The sequence below is a fragment of the Ruditapes philippinarum genome, unplaced genomic scaffold (assembly GCF_026571515.1).
Source record: "Ruditapes philippinarum isolate M1 unplaced genomic scaffold, ASM2657151v2 ctg14278_1_1_1_1, whole genome shotgun sequence".
NCBI classification, from domain to species: Eukaryota; Metazoa; Mollusca; class Bivalvia; order Venerida; family Veneridae; genus Ruditapes; species Ruditapes philippinarum.
Genome location: NW_026853200.1, coordinates 2,863 through 23,479, shown reverse-complemented (window position 1 = coordinate 23,479; position 20,617 = coordinate 2,863). Strand labels below are relative to the sequence as shown.

At 33.7% G+C, this 20,617-nt stretch overlaps 1 protein-coding gene across 1 annotated transcript; it reads right to left on the bottom strand.

Moving 5' to 3' along the window:
• Positions 1 to 438: 438 nt before the first annotated feature.
• LOC132736073 (peptidyl-prolyl cis-trans isomerase FKBP8-like) lies at positions 439 to 20,112 on the bottom strand (the record flags this gene model as incomplete). Its single annotated transcript, XM_060723139.1, is given in 10 exon segments — positions 439 to 585; positions 1,710 to 1,796; positions 2,058 to 2,147; positions 4,417 to 4,540; positions 8,259 to 8,336; positions 9,106 to 9,216; positions 11,301 to 11,388; positions 13,476 to 13,617; positions 19,042 to 19,392; positions 19,977 to 20,112. Coding segments are annotated over 10 exon segments (1,260 nt in total), but the record flags the coding sequence as incomplete, so codon positions are not given.
• Positions 20,113 to 20,617: the final 505 nt, after the last annotated feature.

The window sequence follows — 20,617 nt, the reverse complement described above, 5'->3', positions numbered from 1 at the left end:
CACTTATGTTCTCACATAATGCAAATGACATTATGTCAAAATTATATTACACTAGTGTAATTTTTGGTTTTAACATATTTATTTTAGCTTGATTGCAAAACAAGTTCTTGCAACTTATATTAATCACTTTCGAGTCAGCTTCCTGGAACCAACCAGTACTTGTGTCTTGTGAAGAGACCCAATTAGGGCTCAAACCCATGACCTCTGGGTTGAGAGGCAGGCACTTGTGACCCAATTAGGGCTCGAACCAATGACCTCTAGGTTGAGAGGCGGACACCTTAACCACTAGGCCACCGCTCCCCTTATTAGATCACATGATTACACTAGTGTAACAAAGTTTTCATCATATAAATGCCTTTATTACACTCATGCGCAACAATTTGTCATAAAAAAATTATTCTACACACATAATTTTCAAAATTACAAGATAGTCCTTACCAATGATTCTTCTTTTCGTTTTAATATTGGTTTATTATCCATATTAGGTGGGTTAGACCCCCAAAACATTTTTGAATACATTTCTTTCTCAGATGCCTTGCTCTTCTTTAAAATCTTTGTCAATCTCTCTAACTCCCCATGAAATAGCTGAAATAATATTTCACATGTTTGTAATAAGAATGTTAGATTTGAGACATTTGTTATAAAAAAAACAACCTATGTTAAAAAAACAGTAGTTAACGCAAAAATGCTTAATATGTTGAAACTTTTTTCAAACATAAATTAACTAACACTTAATGATGAAAATTTCCTACATATATTGTACAATAAAATTTGTAAAGCAATACTATAATAAAACAAGAGTTCTCGGTAGGACAGCTTACTAGACTATTCCTAATAAAAAGAGTCTGAATAATTAAGAATTTTTTATGTTCAGTAGGGCCATACTCCATTTAAAATCCATGTCAAGAGTTATAGGCCTTGGATAGTGACTTCCTATTATTCTCTCAAGTAAGTGTGCAAAGGTTTCAATTCATTCCCTTCAGTAGTTTTAGATGAACCAACTTGCATGCAAAAACTTAACCGACGAGTCACACCAACATTGAAGCCTGGGTGAGTACAATAGCTCTCCCTATTGTTCAAATAGTCAAGTTAGCAAAAGCTGTCAGTAGGACACCTAACTGGACTATTCTCAGTGCCTCATAGTACTATTAGAGCCAGGATAATGAAGGAATAAACAAAAGGAAGATTTAAAAGACAATTTAAAGGGACTCCACTGAGGTTTTTTGACATGATGGGACTGAAAATATTTTTTCCAGATAAATGTACCATTTGATGTAGGTTTAGACCACTAATCAAAATTTCAGATCATTTGCGCACTTTGTTTATCCACTTATTCAAATTGTAAAAAAGGACTCAAAATGAAAAGGGTTTAAACGCTTTTCACTCAAATCGGGCTAAGAAAAGCATAAAAATACGATTTTCAATTTATTTCAAAGTATATTTCTTAACTATTTTTGCATATATTTCTGTTTAAAGTGCCCCAGCTCATTTATGTACGAAATTAAAATGTTATGTTTTTAGGCTTTTAAACGTCAAGGGAGTCCCTTTAAGTAAAACATAAATTATGGGAAGTTGGTCACTACCTTTTTTGATATATAAAATTATTACTGTGTAGATTTCTTTTGTTCATCAATTTGTGATATCAACCTTGACCTATGCCTCAACCTTCAAAGAGTTCTACTTACTTTGCTCCTCGTATTTTTACTTACTTTGCTATTTGTATTGTTTGTGTCAAACTTAAGGGCCAGTTTGTAGTTTTTTATCGTCTCTTCTAACTTTCCTAGCTTTTCCTGGGCCTGAAAATGTTACGAGATAAGTAAAATGTAATCATTTACATGTTGCATACGGTTAAAGACTGATTTTGCAGTATTTATCACCATACTTCTACTGAGTTACTACCACAGTAAGGGCTATCTTTGCATATTTTGACCTCTTTTTGGTGATTTACATGAACTGTAAGTGCTGAATGGAATTAATAAATTATTTTCTTTGTTCACTTCCCAATATTTTACTTTCAACTACTTTTTCAAAGTTTTCAAGAAAATTAGTGCACCAACCTGTGCGAGTCTCCAATGAGCCTTGCTATATGATGGCCACAGTAAACACGCTTCCTGTGCAGACTTTTCTGCCGCATCAAATGACTCCAACTGAAATGTCAACAAAGTTATTTAAAGGAACTCCACGCAAGTTTTTTGACAGGACGGGACTGGAAACTATTTTTCAATAATATTCCTTTTCGATGTTGGTCTAGACCAATAACTTGTGTGCAAAATTTCAGATCATTCCCTTATTCTGTTTAACCAGAATAATAATTCTAAATGAGATAAATACCAATTAATTTTTTTCTTTGAAAAAAAAGTGGAGCTCATGGATTCATCTGAAAGAGTAACAATTTCTAAACATGCAGTAATCTTTTGTTACATTTTCTTAAGCTATTCACATTTGTACATACATAAAAGGTTGAACACAAAACTGTAAGTTCTTCTTTATTTCATATAAGTTACTACAGTTGACCCAAAATTACTTTTCACTCAAAGCAGCTAAGAATAGCACAACAAGAGGGCCATGATGGCCCAAAGTCGCTCACCTGTATATAGGCCCCTGGAGCGGGGCCAGTTTAAACCCCAGGGCTTTTATTTGAACAAACTTGGTTGTATATGTATGCATGTATATATATATATATATATATATATATATATATATATGTATGTATATATATATATATATATATATATATATATATATCATAATATGTATATATATATGTATATATATATATATATATATATATTTATATATATATATATATATTTATATATATATATAAATATTAAATATATATGTGTATATATATAATATGTATATATCTAAAAAAAAAAAGTCAAACTAATGAATGACCCCCGGGGCGGGGCCAATTTTGACCCCAGGGCTTTTATTTGAACAAACTTGGTAGACACCCATGAGAACATGTTTCATGCTAAATATCTTAGCTCTAGCTCTTTGAGTTCTTTAAAAGAAGATTTTTAAGTTTTTACTATATGCACATAGGGAAAATCAATGACCCCCGGGGGCGGGGCCAATTTTGACCCTAGGGCTTTTATTTGAACAAACTTTGTAGACACTCATTAGAAGATGTTTCATGCTAAATATCTTAGCTCTAGCTCTTTGGGTTCTTTAAAAGAAGATTTTTTAAGTTTTAACTATATGCATATAGGGAAAATCAAAGACACCCTGGGGCGGGGCCAATTTTGACCCTAGGGCTTTTATTTGAACAAGATTGGTAGACACTCACTAGAAGATGTTTCATGCTTTATATCTAAAAACTAGCTATCTGGGTTTTTTCAAAGAAGATTTTTAAGTTTTTGCTATACACAGTCATATAAGGAAAATCAATGACCCCCGGGGCGGGGCCAATTTTGACCCTAGGGCTTTGATTTGAACAAACTTTGTAGACACTCACTAGAAGATGTTTCATGCTTAATAGCTAAACTCCAGCTATTTGGGTTTTTTTAAAGAAGATTTTTTAAGTTTTTGCTATACACATATAAGGAAAATCAATGATCCCCGGGGCGGAGCCAATTTTGACCCCAGGGCTTTTATTTGAACAAACTTGGTAGACACCCATTAGAACATGTTTCATGCTAAATATCTTAGCTCTAGCTCTTTGAGTTCTTTAAAAGAAGATTTTTTAAGTTTTTACTAAATGCATATAGGGGAAATCAATGACCCCCTGGGGCGGGGCCAATTTTGACCCTAGGGCTTTGATTTGAACAAACTTGGTAGGCACTCATTAGAAGATGTTTCATGCCAAATATCTAAGCTCTAGCTCTTACGGTTTTTTAGAAGAAGATTTTTTAAGTTTTTCTTAATGGTTGCCATGGCAACCAGAGTTTTGAATGGAATTTAAATTTTTGAACAACTTTGAAAGGGGTCCACCTAAGGATCATTTCTGTAAAGTTTGGTTGCAATTGGCCATGTAGTTTAGGAGGAGATGTTGTTTGAAAAGTTTGACGCCATTTTTTGAAGGACGCACGACGCACGACGCACGACGCACGACGGACGCAGAGTGATGACAAAAGCTCACCTTTGAGCACTTCGTGCTCAGGTGAGCTAAAAATACGAGTTTCAATTTTCAATTCTGAGTATCTATCTATATTAATTATCTTTTGTATATCTTTCTGTTTTAGTTGCCCCAAGCTGATATACTTTATTATATGTTCCAATGACACATGCCTTTTGATGTATAAAAAGTCTTCTTTTTGGTATATTTTTCTTCTGAATTACAAATGATTTAAATTAAGCTGCAATATGTCTAATATATAAATATTTTTCAATGGTTTAATATCATTCACAAAGGCATTAACAACTTTTTAAATTTTCTATCACCAATTTAATTCTTATTAACAATTTACATACCTTGAAATTAGCAAGACTTGCATTACAGTGAACAATGGCTCGGAATTCTAATAATTCTTGAAGTTTCTCCGGGGATACATTGTTAAATACACATCCTAATGTTGGGTCTACAATCTTACTAGCTCTAAAAATATAAAACATAATGACATTACATTATACAAGAAAGCCATTACGACCCTATATAACTCACATGATGATGAGTAACCTGTCAATGACAAGGGACAGAAAATTTTAATAACTAGCAGGCTTTTGGTAAAAATATAGGTCAACTGATATCAAAATTCAAATCTGTGACTAGAATTGGGCACAAGGTTCAAATTTCAAAGCTGTAATTATCAAAACAACAGCCATTGCCTAGCGGAAGCCTACCTCAACTCTTTTCTTATTTCTTAAATCAAACACATCTGGGGAAGAATATTACAGTAATGAGTACTCAGCAAACATCATTTTCTTGTGAAAAGGAAAATTAAAATTTAATATTTTGAGCTTGACTGAATAAATCCAACAACAAAGAAAGCAACTAATGTAAAGTTTCTTGCTCCTGCACCTCTGACGGGGTTTGAACCAATGTGATCAGCCATAGATCCAAGAGAGGTCATGGAGTTTAATCTAGGTAAATAGACTTTATCAGGAATAAAGAATATTGAGTTTTTTCCCCAGCTAATCAGTTATCAGGTACAAACAAACTTTTAAAGTAACAGCTTCAAAAAATAAGTGCAACAGGTTGACAAATCTATTGTGACGGGTAATGCACAGTGAAGCTATAATGGCAAAAGTTTGTACCTATAGATAAGCCCAGTTCAAAAATATCTATTGTTATTTGTAAATAAAATGATATTTATTTGATCAAAATTTATTTTGCATTTATTACTAAATTGTGTATATACTTGTGGTTTTCAGTTGGAAGGCTTCCATAACCTAGTTCAAGTCTTTTTATAACTTTTAACTTTATTCAAAAGAAAATATATTCAATCAAAATAAAAAGCCATATAAAATTTCAGAAGTTTTAGTATTTTTATTTTCATATCTTTTATCACAATAAATACATGTAATTAACTTTAGGATTGGGAAAACCTCTAGGTTATATTCAACACTAACCGTACGTGTTTAATTATTTCCTGGCAAGGACCATAAGTTCATACAGTACATGACAAAGCAAAAAGATTGAAAAACTTGTGAACAGGATGGTTACATGAGAAAATAACAAGATATTATTTTTTTCTAACCTTGAGTTAAATGGGTTCATTTAAGGAGAACTTGAATACAGCTTACACTCCTTTATAAGGAATACTACCGCTAGGTCCTGATATTTCTCCATTTTTCATCTTATATAACAATTTGTCTTTATATCATACTCACTTATAGCGTAAACTCAGACAGTAATAAAACATTGTGTATCAAGATCAAAATCAAGCATTTACCAAATACATTGTAACCACTGTTATTTAGTTGTTTATAGCAAATTGTGAAAAATGACCTTATTTTCACCATTTCTCAATACAGTGTTGGAGCAGTACCTATAGAAGTTTGCAGAAATTATGATCAAAAAGTTGAAAAATATTGCCTTCTTCGCCAATTCTTACATTTTTCATTCTTTTCTTATACAAATGGGTGTGAAAAGATGAATTAGATGTTTTAAAGTATATTTTGTTGGATGAAAAGGCGAGATTTAAGGATTTATTAATTCAAACGCCTTGTCTGATATACAGTATTTAGTGTGGTGCTCCAACACTTTTTTAAGTCTCACTCATGATATTAAGATTAAAATATCATCAGAACAAACATATGTAATTGAGAATTTCTTCCGTGTATTAATAGATTATGAATATACAATAATTATGACTAAACTAAGAATTCTAAACAATGATAATTTTCGAGCCATGTTGCAAGTAATATTATAACCTGTTTGTTATATAGTTAAGTGTGCTTATCATTGATTGTTTTTAAGATATTTACAGTATTCCTTATTTTGGTAATTATTAAGAAACCTCGGATATATCATACAATTTGTCAAGGTCTCAACGAGTCTGCTTTAACAAAGTTTCACTGTATAGATATCAAAGTTCATGATTAGCAAGCTATGGACAAAGATGTTAATTAAAGGAAAAGGTGTTGAAATTTCACCTAAGGTCCAATTAGAAAAGACAAAACTTGCTAATTCTAAGATGGGCAATTATGACAAAATATAGAGATTTTCGCACTATCATTATTGAAGTGAATGATCATAAGCATCTTCCGTACAGGAAAATTACTCAAAATCACACCAATTTTCCCAATCATTTTCATAAAACAACTAGAAATGTGTCCATAGGACACTGATGCCCCCACACGCCACTGTTCTGTCAATGTTATGACTCTAGGTCAAATATTTTTTGGACTACATGCGCCACAAGTTGAAAACTAAAAATCAACAAAGGGCCATAATTCTATTAAATTTGTTCGCAGCAAAAATTCCTTCCTTTACTACCATCTACACATTAAGGTTGTTAATCCCTGGAAGTTAAAGCAAAATCTGCCATCCGGTTTAAGAGGAGTTGCGTTCACAAAATGTCTACATAGTATATAATGAAAAAATCAACAAAGGGCCATAATTCTGTTAAATTTGGTTGCAGCAAAAATTCCTTCCTTTACTACCATCTACACATTAAGGTTGTTCATCCCTGGAAGTTTAAGCAAAATCTGCCATCTGGTTTAGGAGTTGCATTCACAAAATTTCTACATAGTATATAGTGAAAAAATCAACAAAGGGCCATAATTCTTTTAAATTTGGTCGCAGCAAAAATTCTTTCCTTTACTACCATCTACACCCTAAGGTTGTTCATCCCTGTAAGTTAAAGCAAAATCTGCCATCCGGTTTAAGAGGAGTTGCGTTCACAAAATTTCTAGATAGTAGCTAGTGAAAAAATCAACAAAGGGCCATAATTCTGTTAAATTTGGTCGCAGCAAAAATTCCTTCCTTTACTACCATCTACACATTAAGGTTGTTCATCCCTGTAAGTTTAAGCAAAATCTGCCATCCAGTTTAAGAGGAGTTGCGTTCACAAGATTTCGGGACGTACGGACGGACAAGTGCAACGCTATATGCTCCCACATTGTGGGGGCATAAAAGTAGAGAGCACCTGTGATGATGATGATTGTGAGCACTTTTGCAGGATGTTGTTAATATTTGACAATAAACAGCTGTTTATATTTCATTTGTATGTTTGTTTGGATTGGTCTTACGGCATGCCAAGAAAATTTTGGTCATATGGCGTTGAAACAGGAAAGATGATTTTGGCATACCTCAGGTGTAACAAACATAAATAAACACCACGGGTCAAAACCAACAGAGACTCTAGTTATTCAAACCCATTAAGTGCCCTTCCTATCATGCAGGGCCAAATGGTTGCCAATGCTATCCCTTTTCCACTTTTTCACCGTTTACATTGTATAATTGAATATTTTAACAAGTTAAAATTTATTTTATCATAATTTTGATTGTTTTGAAATACTAACAAAAATAGGCACAAAAAGATTTGACATGTTAGAAAGTTTATCTTAATTTCTGTTTGCAAATGCATTTCATTCAGTCTTTGTAATTATCTTATGGGCATACTAACGTATGCAGACTTCTATTTTATACAAGTCCCGCAAGTAAATTTATGCTTCTAGGATGCAGGATTGCATTCTGTAAAACACTGTGAATGTTTTTGACAATAGTGCATGATTTTTGCACATTTTGCAAACAATTTCATGAACAAAGCATGACGAAATTCGCACCCTGAAAATTCAATTCTCATTTATTAGTTAATACTGATGGCATACTTATAACGAATAAGTATTAAAGAAATGTATGAACTTACTTTGTATAGGAATTCAATGCTGGGAAATACTCTTTCCTTTTGACAAGTAAATAATTTCCTCGATCTTTCTTCTTCTTTCTGAATATCAAAATACATAAAATGTATTACATTCTTTATCAATCAATCAATCAATTAATCAATATTTACATTTGAGGTGAAACTTTGAATGATTTACGCAAAATATGACAAAATTTACCATTGACATTACCAAAATTCAACCTGGTTAATATTCAAGATTTTTATGCATATTTTAACAAGTTATAGGTAATTTATGCATCTATGTGAATAGTAAGTGTCTTCAGCTAGGATAAATCATACATTTGAAAACAATTTTACAAATTACATAATCTTGCATTTCTAAAATATTTACAGAAATATGGGGGCCTGCTGCTTTAAAGTCAAGAATACATAATAAGTTACTAAAAGCTTTTGTAGTTAACCAAGTTTTTCATATACATGAACCTTTATTTTGTACTTGTAGATCATATGTTAATTTTGCAACATTTTTGGCTTGTTTAAACCTATTTGGGCAGGACGACATTGCCAATCACTAGCCTGAATACCTTGTGGTTTCCTGGTCCTAAATTCTTTTGACTGGGCTCATTGTTTAACATGTTTGTTACCAATTAATCAATTAATTACCACACATGTGTTTATATCTACTTGTTAAATAAATTCTTCAGTAAAAGCCTAAAAGGTGATACTAAGTAAAAGTCCTCACTATGGAAATATCTTAATATTACATTTAAATTTAGAGGCTTCCATGTGGTCCAGGAGCATTTCTATGTGGAAATAGGTTAAAATATGACACTGTTTGTGATATATATGCATATAAATAAATGCTTACGCTAATGAAAATCTAGTTCCGAAGTCCATTGCTGGATAATCTAAAGGTCCTTTGTTTGTTAATAATTCTACAGTTAACTTAAAGTTACTCCGAGGAGGTATATCAGGCTGTCTGAAAAAAAAAGAAAAAGAAAAAAATATTAGAAACAAGAGGGCCATGATGGCCCTGAGGTCGCTCACCTGTATATAGGCCCCAACAACCCCCCCCCCCCCCCCAAACGTTGCAGGGCCAATTTAACCCAAGGGCTTTTATTTGCACAAACTTGGTAGACACCCATAAGAAGATGTTTCATGCTAAACATCTAAGCTCTAGCTCATTGGGCTTTTTAAAAGAAGATTTTTTTTAAGTTTTTACTATACACATATAGTTAAAAACAATGACACCCCTGGGGCCGGGCCAGTTTTGACCCCAGGGCTTTTATTTGAACAAACTTTGTAGACACTTACTAGAAGATGTTTTTAGCTTAATATCTAAACTCTAGCTATTTCGGTTTTTCCAAAGATTTTGCTATACACATATAAAGAAAATCAATGACCCCTGGGGCGGGGCCAATTTTGACCCCTGGTCTTTTACTTGAACAAACTTGGTAGACACCTATTAGAACATGTTTCATGCTAAATATCTTAGCAATAGCTCTTTGAGTTCTTTAAAAGAAGATTTTTTAAGTTTTTACTATATGCATATAGGGAAAATCAATGACCCCCCAGGGCGGGGCCAATTTTGACCCCAGGGCTTTTATTTGGACAAAATTGGTAGACACTTATTAGAACATGTTTCATGCTAAATATCTTAGCTCTAACTCTTTTGGTTCTTTAAAAGAAGATTTTTTAAGTTTTTACTATATGCACATAGGGAAAATCAATGACCCCTGGGGCGGGGCCAATTTTGACCCCAGGGCTTTTATTTGAACAAACTTGGTAGACACCTATTAGAACATGTTTGATGCTCAATATCTTAGCCATAGCTCTTTGAGTTCTTTAAAAGAAGATTTTTTAAGTTTTTACTATATGTATATAGGAAAATCAATGACCCCCCGGGGCGGGGCCAATTTTGACCCCAGGGCTTTTATTTGAACTAACTTGGTAGACACCCATTAGAGCATGTTTCATGCTAAATATCTTAGCTCTAGCTCTTTGGGTTCTTTAAAAGAAGATTTTTTAAGTTTTTACTAAATGCATATAGGAAAATCAATGACCCCCCCGGGGCGGGGCCAATTTTGACCCCAGGGCTTTTATTTGAACAAACTTGGTAAACACCCATTAGAACATGTTTCATGCTAAATATCTTAGCTCTAGCTCTTTGGGTTCTTTAAAAGAAGATTTTTTAATTTTTTACTATATGCATATAGGGAAAATCAATGACCCCCAGGGCCAATTTAACCCAAGGGCTTTTATTTGCACAAACTTGGTAGACACTCACTAGAAGATGTCATGCCAAATATCTAAGCTCTAGCTCTTATAGTTTTTTAAAAGAAGATATTTAAAGTTTTTTCTTTTGGTTGCCATGGCAACCAGAGTTCTGCATGGAATTAAATTCTTTGAACAATTTTTAAAGGTGACCACCTGTGAAGTTTGGATGAAATTGGCTTGGTGGTTTATGAGGAGATGTCATTTAAAGTAAAAGTTTACGGACGGACGCCGGACGACACACGGACGCCGGACGGACGCCGGACGAAAAGCGATCACAAAAGCTCACCCTGTCACTTTGTGACAGGTGAGCTAAAAAATTAAAAAAGAATATACATGTAAAAGTAAAGTGAAAGTACCTCTGTAGTATGATCAAGGTTAAAGTTTTGTAACAAAACAGACAGACAGACAGATCAAAATCAATATGCACTCCTGATCTATGGAACAGGGGGCATAAAAATAACAAGTGAAAGACACCTATAAAATTGATTCTCAGTCAATAACTATTCAGCCAGAGGCCTTGTATACAAGTCATCTCTATAAATAACAGAAGAAATTAAATTAGTTTCACATCAATTAGGAAATAACATTTTCTCATATTATTTTTAATAGCAAATATAACCTGTTCTTTAAGTTAATAACAGCATATTTTCCTATTATAGAAACAAATGTATCAAAGATCACAAAATCAATCTATAACCAATCGGCCCTAGTAGATTTGAGTCTGGACGGGCTCATTTAAGGCTGGACCGAGGGAAAGTCAAACACACCCTCCCTATTTATACTTACAGGCCTAATTCTCCATACATATATTTGTATCCTGATATTATAATAGCTGTCTCTCCTACATTCATCAGTGCTACAGCAAGATCCAAGGCTGCAAATAAAAGTTAAAAAAGAATAAACGATTCTGAGAGTCAAAAATAAAACTTTTGTTTATGATAGTCCTTATGGACACCTACTTTTATTCTATTTTCTATGTTATATGCATTTAAAAGTGAGATAATGAAATGAACAAGAGCACCGCTAGGCAGACAATTATATGCCCGAAAGTGATTTTTTTTCCAGTAAAGAAGCATTTGTAAGACATTGGAATTAAATAAAGTATTACCTCCTTCAAATAATAATCCTTTTATGAAGTTTGAATATTGTGGTCCAATTGGAACTTAAGTTATACCTGGGAAACTGTTTTCAGTTTAAAGGTAATAGTGACCTTGACCTTTGACCTTGTGACCCCAAAATCAATAGGGGTCTTCTACCTAATATGAACAGTCATCCTATGAAGTTTGAATATTGTGGGCCAAATAGAACTTAAGTTATGCCCTGGAAATTGTTTTCAGTTTTAAAGTAATAGTGACCATGACCTTTGACCCTAAAATCACTAGGGGTCTTCTACCCAATATGGACAATCATCCTATGAAGTTTGAACACTGTGGGCCAAATGAAGCTTAAGTTATGTTCCGAAAACTGATTTCAGTTTTAAGGTAATAGTGACCTTGACCTTTGACCTTGTGACCCAAAAATCAATAGCGGTCTTCTTCCCAATATGGACAATCACCCTATGAAGTTTGAACACTGTGGGCCAAATGGAACTTAAGTTATGCTCCAGAATCTGTTTTCAGTTTTAAGGTCATAGAAACCTTGATGTTTGACCTTGTTACCCTAAAATCAATAGGGGTCTTCTACCCAATATGGATAATCATCCTATTAAGTTTGAACATTGTGGGCCAAATGGGACTAATGTAATGCTCTGGAAACTGTTTTCAGTTGTAAGGTCATAGTGACCTTGGCCTTTGATCTGTGACCTCAAAATCAATAGGGGTCTTCAACCTAATATAGACAATTATCCTATGAAGTTGAACACTGTGGGCCAAATGGGACTTAAGTTATGCTCCGGAAACTGTTTTCAGCTTTAAGGTCATAGTGACCTTGACCTTTGACCTTGTGACTCCAAAATCAATAGGGGTCTTCTACCTAATATAGACAATCATCCTATGAAGTTTGAACACTGTGGGCCAAACAGGACTCAAGTTATGCTCCGGAAACAGTTTTCAGTTTTAAAGTCATAGTGACCTTGACCTTTGACCTTGTGACCCAAAAATCTATAGGGGTCTTCTCCCCAATATGGATAATCATCCTATGAAGTTTGAACACTGTGGGCCAAATGGGACTTAAGTTATGCTTCGGGAACTGTTTTGAGTTTTAAGGTAATAGTGACCTTTGACCTTGTGACCCCAAAATCAACAGGGGTCTTCTACCTAATATGGACAGTCATCCTATGAAGGTTGAATATTGTGGGCCAAATGGAACTTAAGTTATGCTAACGGACAGACGGACGTACAGACGCCAAGGGGTACAACATAATATGCCCAAAATTCTTTCGGCATATAAAAAATGAAATTGGTTGATCAAATGACAAAATGAGATATTCCTGTCGAGTAAAACAACACAAGAGCACTGCATGCTGTGTAAAGGCTTGTCTGTTAAAAATTGTAAGTTAAAAAGGGGCATAACTCCAAAAATATTGTTTTCAAAATTATGCCCCTTGTCTATTAACTGTATTTTGTAATGATAAGCAAGTTTTCTGTTCACTCACACAGTTTATACTTCAGCTAAATGTTATAATGTTATGATCTGTTTCAATATGATTGAATATAATAGAATATGCAAGAAGAAAAATATCACATACATTTGCGGTTGGCAAGCCTTGTTAATGCCAAATGGGCAGGGTACCCTTGAGACAGACAATCTAATCCAAAACGTAACATATAAAAGATATCAATTTGACAGATATTATCATTCTATTTGCCGATCAACATAAAAAGTCTTCCGCTGTGTATGACACAAGGTCACAAAATTTTAATTAGTGGTTAAGATTGGACTGATTTTGAGAGAATAATTAATATTAGCTGATTGCGGGAAAAATATATTCTAATAATTTTTTAGCAAAACAGAGAAATTTACCTTGTACAACGTCCCCATCTCCTAACACAAACTCTAGATGTTCCTCTGGTAACACTGTTTCAAGTTCCGGAATTTCTGGCACATATTTTATGATTACTTCTTCTCCCATTTGTGGTCTGTTACCGGACCCTTTTTCTACCACCTGAAATATAAAAAACAATATCCACAATATTCAAAGAAAACAATTTTATTCCTTGGCAAAATCTTTTATTCCTCTCACACCAACTGACAGTAAAATTTCATAATATCATATTTTGCTTCCTTTTATATTTGAGGATCACCACACATCCTGTCCCTGCAAACAAACTCAAATTCTGTCTTTATATTAGTTACTTACCTAAGGCTTGAAAATAAAATTTAACATCAAAAAGTTAAAATGGTCAGTTAAAATCATAAATCTATTACAGCCTGACCATGATTTTTCAAATTCATTACTTTGACCAGACAAGTTGGCAGACTATTATTGTAAAATTGTGCATAACTCTGCATACAGTTTTAAGTTCAAACTATTCAATCTAGTTAAAAAAGTGAAACATTTAGTCTTGTAGATAAATATATTTGACAGTTTTGTCTGGAGCTTATATGTGATAAAACATAAATGTATAAAGGACCTGCTCATCACATCCCCTCCCACTGCCCCTTTCTGTTCCGAATTTATTTCATGGTATACCTTAAGAGTTTGTCAGGGCGATAGAGAAATGAAGTTAAATGTCTTTGGAATCAATACAGTTTTATGAAATTATAAGCGTTTTGCTTTTTTTTTATCATATGAACTACAGTGCATGACACGCAAGACCCACACTGGTGTGGTTGCTACAATTTGGGTCTTGGATATAAAGCGAGTAATTTCGCAGTGGACCGCAAAAAAATGCCATAAATTTTTTATCACTAAATTCCACAAATATCTGTTGCGAGATGCAGCTATGTATATACTAGAGTGATCAGTGATCACATGTGTTGCTCATGATGGCCAATTTCAAGTTGGGACAAGTTTTGTGACAGACGGACAGACAATGCACAACTAGACTTGGTACTGATCATTCCTGTAAAGTTTGGATAAAATTGCCCCAGTAGTTTATGAGAAGTAGTCCGGACAAGCTTTTGTGTATCGTCCAGACAAACTTTAATAAAAATTATTAAACGGCCATAACTCTGACAAAAATCATTGAACCTGAAAATGGTGACAATATGCACAACTAGACTTGATACTGATAATTCCTGTAAAGTTTGGATGATATTGCACCAGTAGTTTATGAGTAGTCCTGACAAGTTTTGTGTATCTGGCAACACACAGAAAAAAACACCTTTTTATCAAAGGGCTATAACTCGGCCAAAAATCATTCAACTGGAAAACCCTTGCAATATGCGCAAGGACTTGAGCTACAGATCAATCCTATAAAGTTTCATTGAAATTGCATAAGCGGTATAACAGAAGTTGTACGGACAAACTTTAAAAATAAAAATATTATTAAAGGGCCATTACTCTGACAAAATCATTGAACTGGAAAATGCTGAAAATATGCACAACTAGACTTGGTACTGATCATTCCTGTTCAGGGCCGGCAAAATCTCAAAAAATTGTACTTGTCCACGGACAAGTAACCTAAGAAATTTACTTGTCCGTACTCAATGTTCACTTGTCCGTAAAATATATATTTAATATTTACTGCAAATGTCAATAAAGAAGAGCAATATGATTATGAACTTTTTTTCAATTTTATTAAACATTCTGTGCCATATGTTTAATGATACAATATATTATGATTATAATATAATTTATATTTATAAAATGTTAACGGCAGTAGATTAAAGTAGAACGGCAGTGATGGACAAATTGTGTATATGTTACTGGAAGGAGCATTGGTCTTTTACAGTTTTCCTTGTGTCACTTGCACCCAAATTGCTCTAAAAATATGTCTTTATTTTTTGCACTCTGGTACCATTTGTTATTTATTCACTCCTTATTCTATTCATCTATATAATATTCATTTGAATCCTGTTAAAAAAAATCATATGTAGTCTTGAGTTAGATTTGTCAAATTGATGACATCTGGCTTTTTTAATGATATAATTATGATTGTCTTAGAATGTAATATCATATACGTATATACTAGGGGTGTAACAATACAGCAAAAACCGTATTGCAATATATTGCCATTTTGCTGAAGCGTATTGCGATATATTGCAATACGTATTGTCGTGTATATGTTTTGATGTAAAGATGGAGTAACATTTTTAATTATTATTATATGTATATACTTTTAGTAGAAACTTAATAAAAATGTAAGGAATAAATAGAAAGTAGTGTCACACAATTTGATAAACAAAACTAGTCGCGTGTGACCTTTCACATATGGGCAGCTTATGTAAATTATGCGGCCGCTTATTGACTTTTAAGTGTACTAGTTGTCGGATACTTTTATCTTACGTTGGCGCCAACAAACTTTGCCAATTAAAGATTTTATGTGAAATTTGTACAAAATTAGAAGGCAATTAATTGAAAATGATGATTTTTATAAAATACCGGTTTTCCAAAAATCGTACCGCGGTTCGAAATTTATTTTTTCATATTGCAATATATCGGTATACCGGTAAACCGTTACACCCTTAGTATATACACTTGGTTGCAGCAGATGAATTGTGAAAATTTTGACATCATTATCTTTGGCGACGATGAAACTGACATGTATACATTAACACCAGTATTAGACATTCAAAAACAAAGGCATTTTCACAAGAAATCTTTACATAAAATAAATCATAAAATGACTTTGTCCACATAAATTTAAGCAGTCAAATTGCCGAATGTGATTCAACTTATTTTGCGTAAATATTCCCGAATGACCTGGAAAAATTATACTATGTATTTAGTTTTCATGTGACAACACAGCGGTATTTCAAAGACAATTGTTGGGAGATTGATGCTGTGTCTGCTATCTGAACAATAAATGCTCTTGAAACGAGCACAGCTTCCAAGTCAATTTTATGGCAGAATCCCCGTTGCTACCGGAAATATTTTATTGCAGAGGCTAAGTCGGTAGTCATAAACCAAAACAAACATGTACCCCACATACTGACCTTGATAGGTTCAATAATTAGTTGATTGCCGCGCACATGCAGTAACTGCATGACGTAAGAAAAACCCCAAGCTTGGTTGGTCGCTATTTATATAAACACTTTAAATTATAAGTAACACTCTAATATGCACGGAATGCCCTCACGAATGACATGCTAGTTTTCGTATTACATGTAAATGTGTGATTTTCCTTCTGATTTAGATCCATTAGAAAAGAACTAGATTTTTTTCTTCAGAATTCCTCTTTTAGCCGCCAAAATTTACTTGTCCACGGACAAGTAAACTGCAGAATTTTACTTGCCCGGACCTACAATTATACGACTCGGGCAACTCGGACAATTGATTTTGCCGGCCCTGCTGTTAAGTCTGGATGAAATTGCACCAGTAGTTTATGAGGAGTAGTCCGGACAAGTTTTGTGACGGACAGAGACAGACAGACGGCGGAGAAGTGATCCCTATATGTCCTACTACTCCGTAGATGCATATAGATGGCTGATATACTGGTTGAAAGAAAAAATAAAATCTAGAAAAACAAACAAAAACAAGAGGGCCATGATGGCCCTGAGTCACTCACCAGAAACAACTGCTTTTCAGTGTTGGATATTATCCATTGTCAATATTTTCTGATATTAAATTTGAGCCAATCAAATTAATATAAGCAAACTTGATAAAAGACTACCTAATAATGCTACAAAGTTTGGTGATCATCTATCAATTATTTCAGTAAGAAATGATGTTCAAAGGTTTTTCTATTTTATCAAATCAAATTAATACACTGGAGGCGCGATATAGCGCTCTTCGGTATAGCGCTAATCTCAGTATAACACTCATATGCCTTTGCTCCCCAAAAAAAGTCTTTTTTTTCCGCCGATTATATTTTTTTTTTATGTATATCAATACCGCACCTTATCCACTATAACGCTTGTTTAATGTGTCAGTCGAGTGCAATAAACAGTCATAATTACGTCACTCATGATAAGAAGGTGTGAAGTCATACACAGGTAAGCGTTAATCCGCTCTTTTGTTCATTTTGATCTGTTGATCAGTCAGGTATCAAACTGTTAGCTAAGATATGCAAACACCGACGAGTTAAGTAAATCACCCAAGCGTACAATTAATTTTAAAAAGCATGCACTTTCGATCTATCTGCAAAAAAGTTGTTGAGGATGACTGATTTTTTCACAAGAGACAGCAGGAAAGACAATTAATTTAGTCCCATCCACTAGGTATCAATTTTCATGACCACACATTACTCACGTTAACACCGCTATTTTACTGGAAATTTACAAACATTCATTCATATTTCGCTATAATTACAAAATGAGCGTTATAAAAAGTTACTCGTTACAACGCTGTCTTGAGATCATGGACCCCAACATGAGCGCTATATCGCGGCTCCAGTGTAAAAGCAAATTTGATAGAAGACTAACCAAGAATGTTACAGACAAAGTTTGGTGATCATCCATCAATTACATTGTAGTTCACTAGATAAAGATGTTTAAAGGTATTCTATTTTTAGCTTTAGCAGCTCCTAAATGGGCCAATCAAATTAATATGAGCAAACTTGATAAAAGACTACTTAGAATGCTACAGACAAAGTTTGGTGATCATTCATCAATTAGTTCTATAGAAGATGCCGTTTAAAGGTTTTTCTATTTTAGCCCTAGAGACCCTTAAAAGGGGCCAATCAAATTAATATGATCAAACTTGATAAAAGACTTCCTAAGAATGCTACAGACAAGATGTTTAAAGGTTTTATAGAAGAAGATGTTGAAAGGTTTTTTCTATTTCTATCCCTAAAGACCCCTAAAAGGGGCCAATCAAATTAATATGAGCAAACTTGATGAAAGACTACCCTAGAATGCTACAGACAAAGTTTATGATCATCCATCAATTAGTTTTTTGGATATAGATGTTTAAAGGTATTTCTATTTTTAGCTTTAGCAGCCCCTAAAAGGGGCCAATCAAACTAATATGAGCAAACTTGATGAAAGACTACACAAGAATGCTTCAGACAAAATTTGGTGATCATCCATCCATTAGTTCTGTAGACGAAAGATGTCTTAAGGGTTTTCTATTTTTAGCCCTAGAGACCCCTAAAAGGGGCCAATCAAATTAATATGAGCAAACTTGATAAAAGACTACCCAAGAATGCTACGTCAAAGTTTGGTGATCATTTATCAATTAGTTCTGTAGAAGAAGATGTTTAAAGGTTTTTCTTTTTTTTAGCTCTGTTGACCCCTAAAAGGGGCCAATAGAAATGAAATGAGCAAATTCAAGTGTCACTGTCACAAGGATGCTACAGACCAAATTTGAAGTAAATCTGTCCAGCAGTTTCAGAGAAGAAGACGATTGTTGACGCATGACGACAGATGCCGGGGTATCCCCCTTTGATACTTATAGCTCACCCTGAGCCTTCGGCTCTGGTGAGCTAAAAAACAACATGTCATTATGTCTTCTAAAGTAAATAAAGAACCCCCAAAAGAATACCTTTTTTAGAAGTGTTCCATTCCCAAGAATATCCATAAATTCTTCTTTTTCCTCAGTCTCTGTTTTGTTTTCACTAGAATTACCCTCTTCTGTTTTATCAGTTTCATTTTGTTCTTGTGAATGTTCATGATTACAGTTAGTTCTTGAGGTCTCTTCCTTGACAGCTGGATCTAAATTGTCACCTAAAACTGGATTTCCATCACTATTACTACGTATTTGGCTTTCATCTTTAAGCGTTTTCTGGGGCTCATTTTTGCTTCCATCCTGAGATAATTCATTAGAATTTGATTGATCATCATCTTTATCAACACCGTTCATTACTAGATTTTCTTTGTCACCTTCCTCAGAAGTCTGAAGTAGAAGAAATATGGAATTTTCGTTTCATTTCATTTTTTTTCTTATAGTTTATGACATGTGTATGCCAAATGAGGACCAAACAAGTGAATGATGTATATTCAAATGCTAATGAGATGCAAAAAAGCAAGTTTTATAATGAGTTACAATTAAGTCAGGGCAAGGAAATATATCATTTTTTGGTTTAAAGCTGCATGTCTCCAGATAATTGATTGATTTTGCAGTATTTATCACCATATTGCTACTGTGTTACTTACACTGTGATACTAACAAAGTAAAGGCTATTTTCATTTATTTTTACCTCTTTTCGGTATGTTATGTGAATTGCAAGTTATGTTTGCAATCTAATGTGTAAATTATTTTTTGTTCACTTCTCAATATTTTATTTTTCAAAAATTTCATGAAAATAATTTATCATGAGCCTGAAGGCATGCTGCTTTAAATACTTGGCCAGTCAGGTGCCTGAGGAGAACAATGTAGCTATTCCTCAAACAGTCAAGCCTAAATGTACCTTTTTAAAAAACATAAAACTTCAAAAATTAAAATACATGTAAAAGGCTGTAGAAAAATAAATTAATTACCTTTGTTTGTGCATCTTGTCCAACATCACCAGTTCCCGACATCCTTTAAGTAGAAACATATGTGTAGTTAGCTAGGTGTAGTTACATTTCATTTACACAAATATGTATGTTACAAGTATGCCGATCATTAATATACTTAGCACATCCCACAGGCCACAAAAGCACACTTGAAACCTACTAATTGCACTAAAACTGATGTTGTTGACATTATTGATTCTAATAAAATAATTTTATTTCCAATATATCTTTCCAAACTAGAACTCCGCGAGTCGGATGTGTCGCCTTGTGAACAATGTAGTTTAGGAGAAATGGCCAGGACAAAAATGAAATAGGAAAAAAAACAAAGGGCAATAACTAAAAAAAATATAAGTGCAGAGCAGCAGTTTCTGTGAACTGCACTTCTTATCAATAAGATCTATCATTCTATGATGTTTCAAGTCCATAGCTTTCATACTTGAGGAGAAATGACCAGGACAAAAATAAAATAAGAAAATCAACAAAGGGCAATAACTCAAAAAATAAGAAATGCAGAGTATCAGTTCTTATGCACTGCACTATTTCTTAATGAGATCTATCATCCTATGAAGTTTCAAGTCCATGGCTTTTATACATTAGGAGAAATGGCCCGGACAAAAATAAAG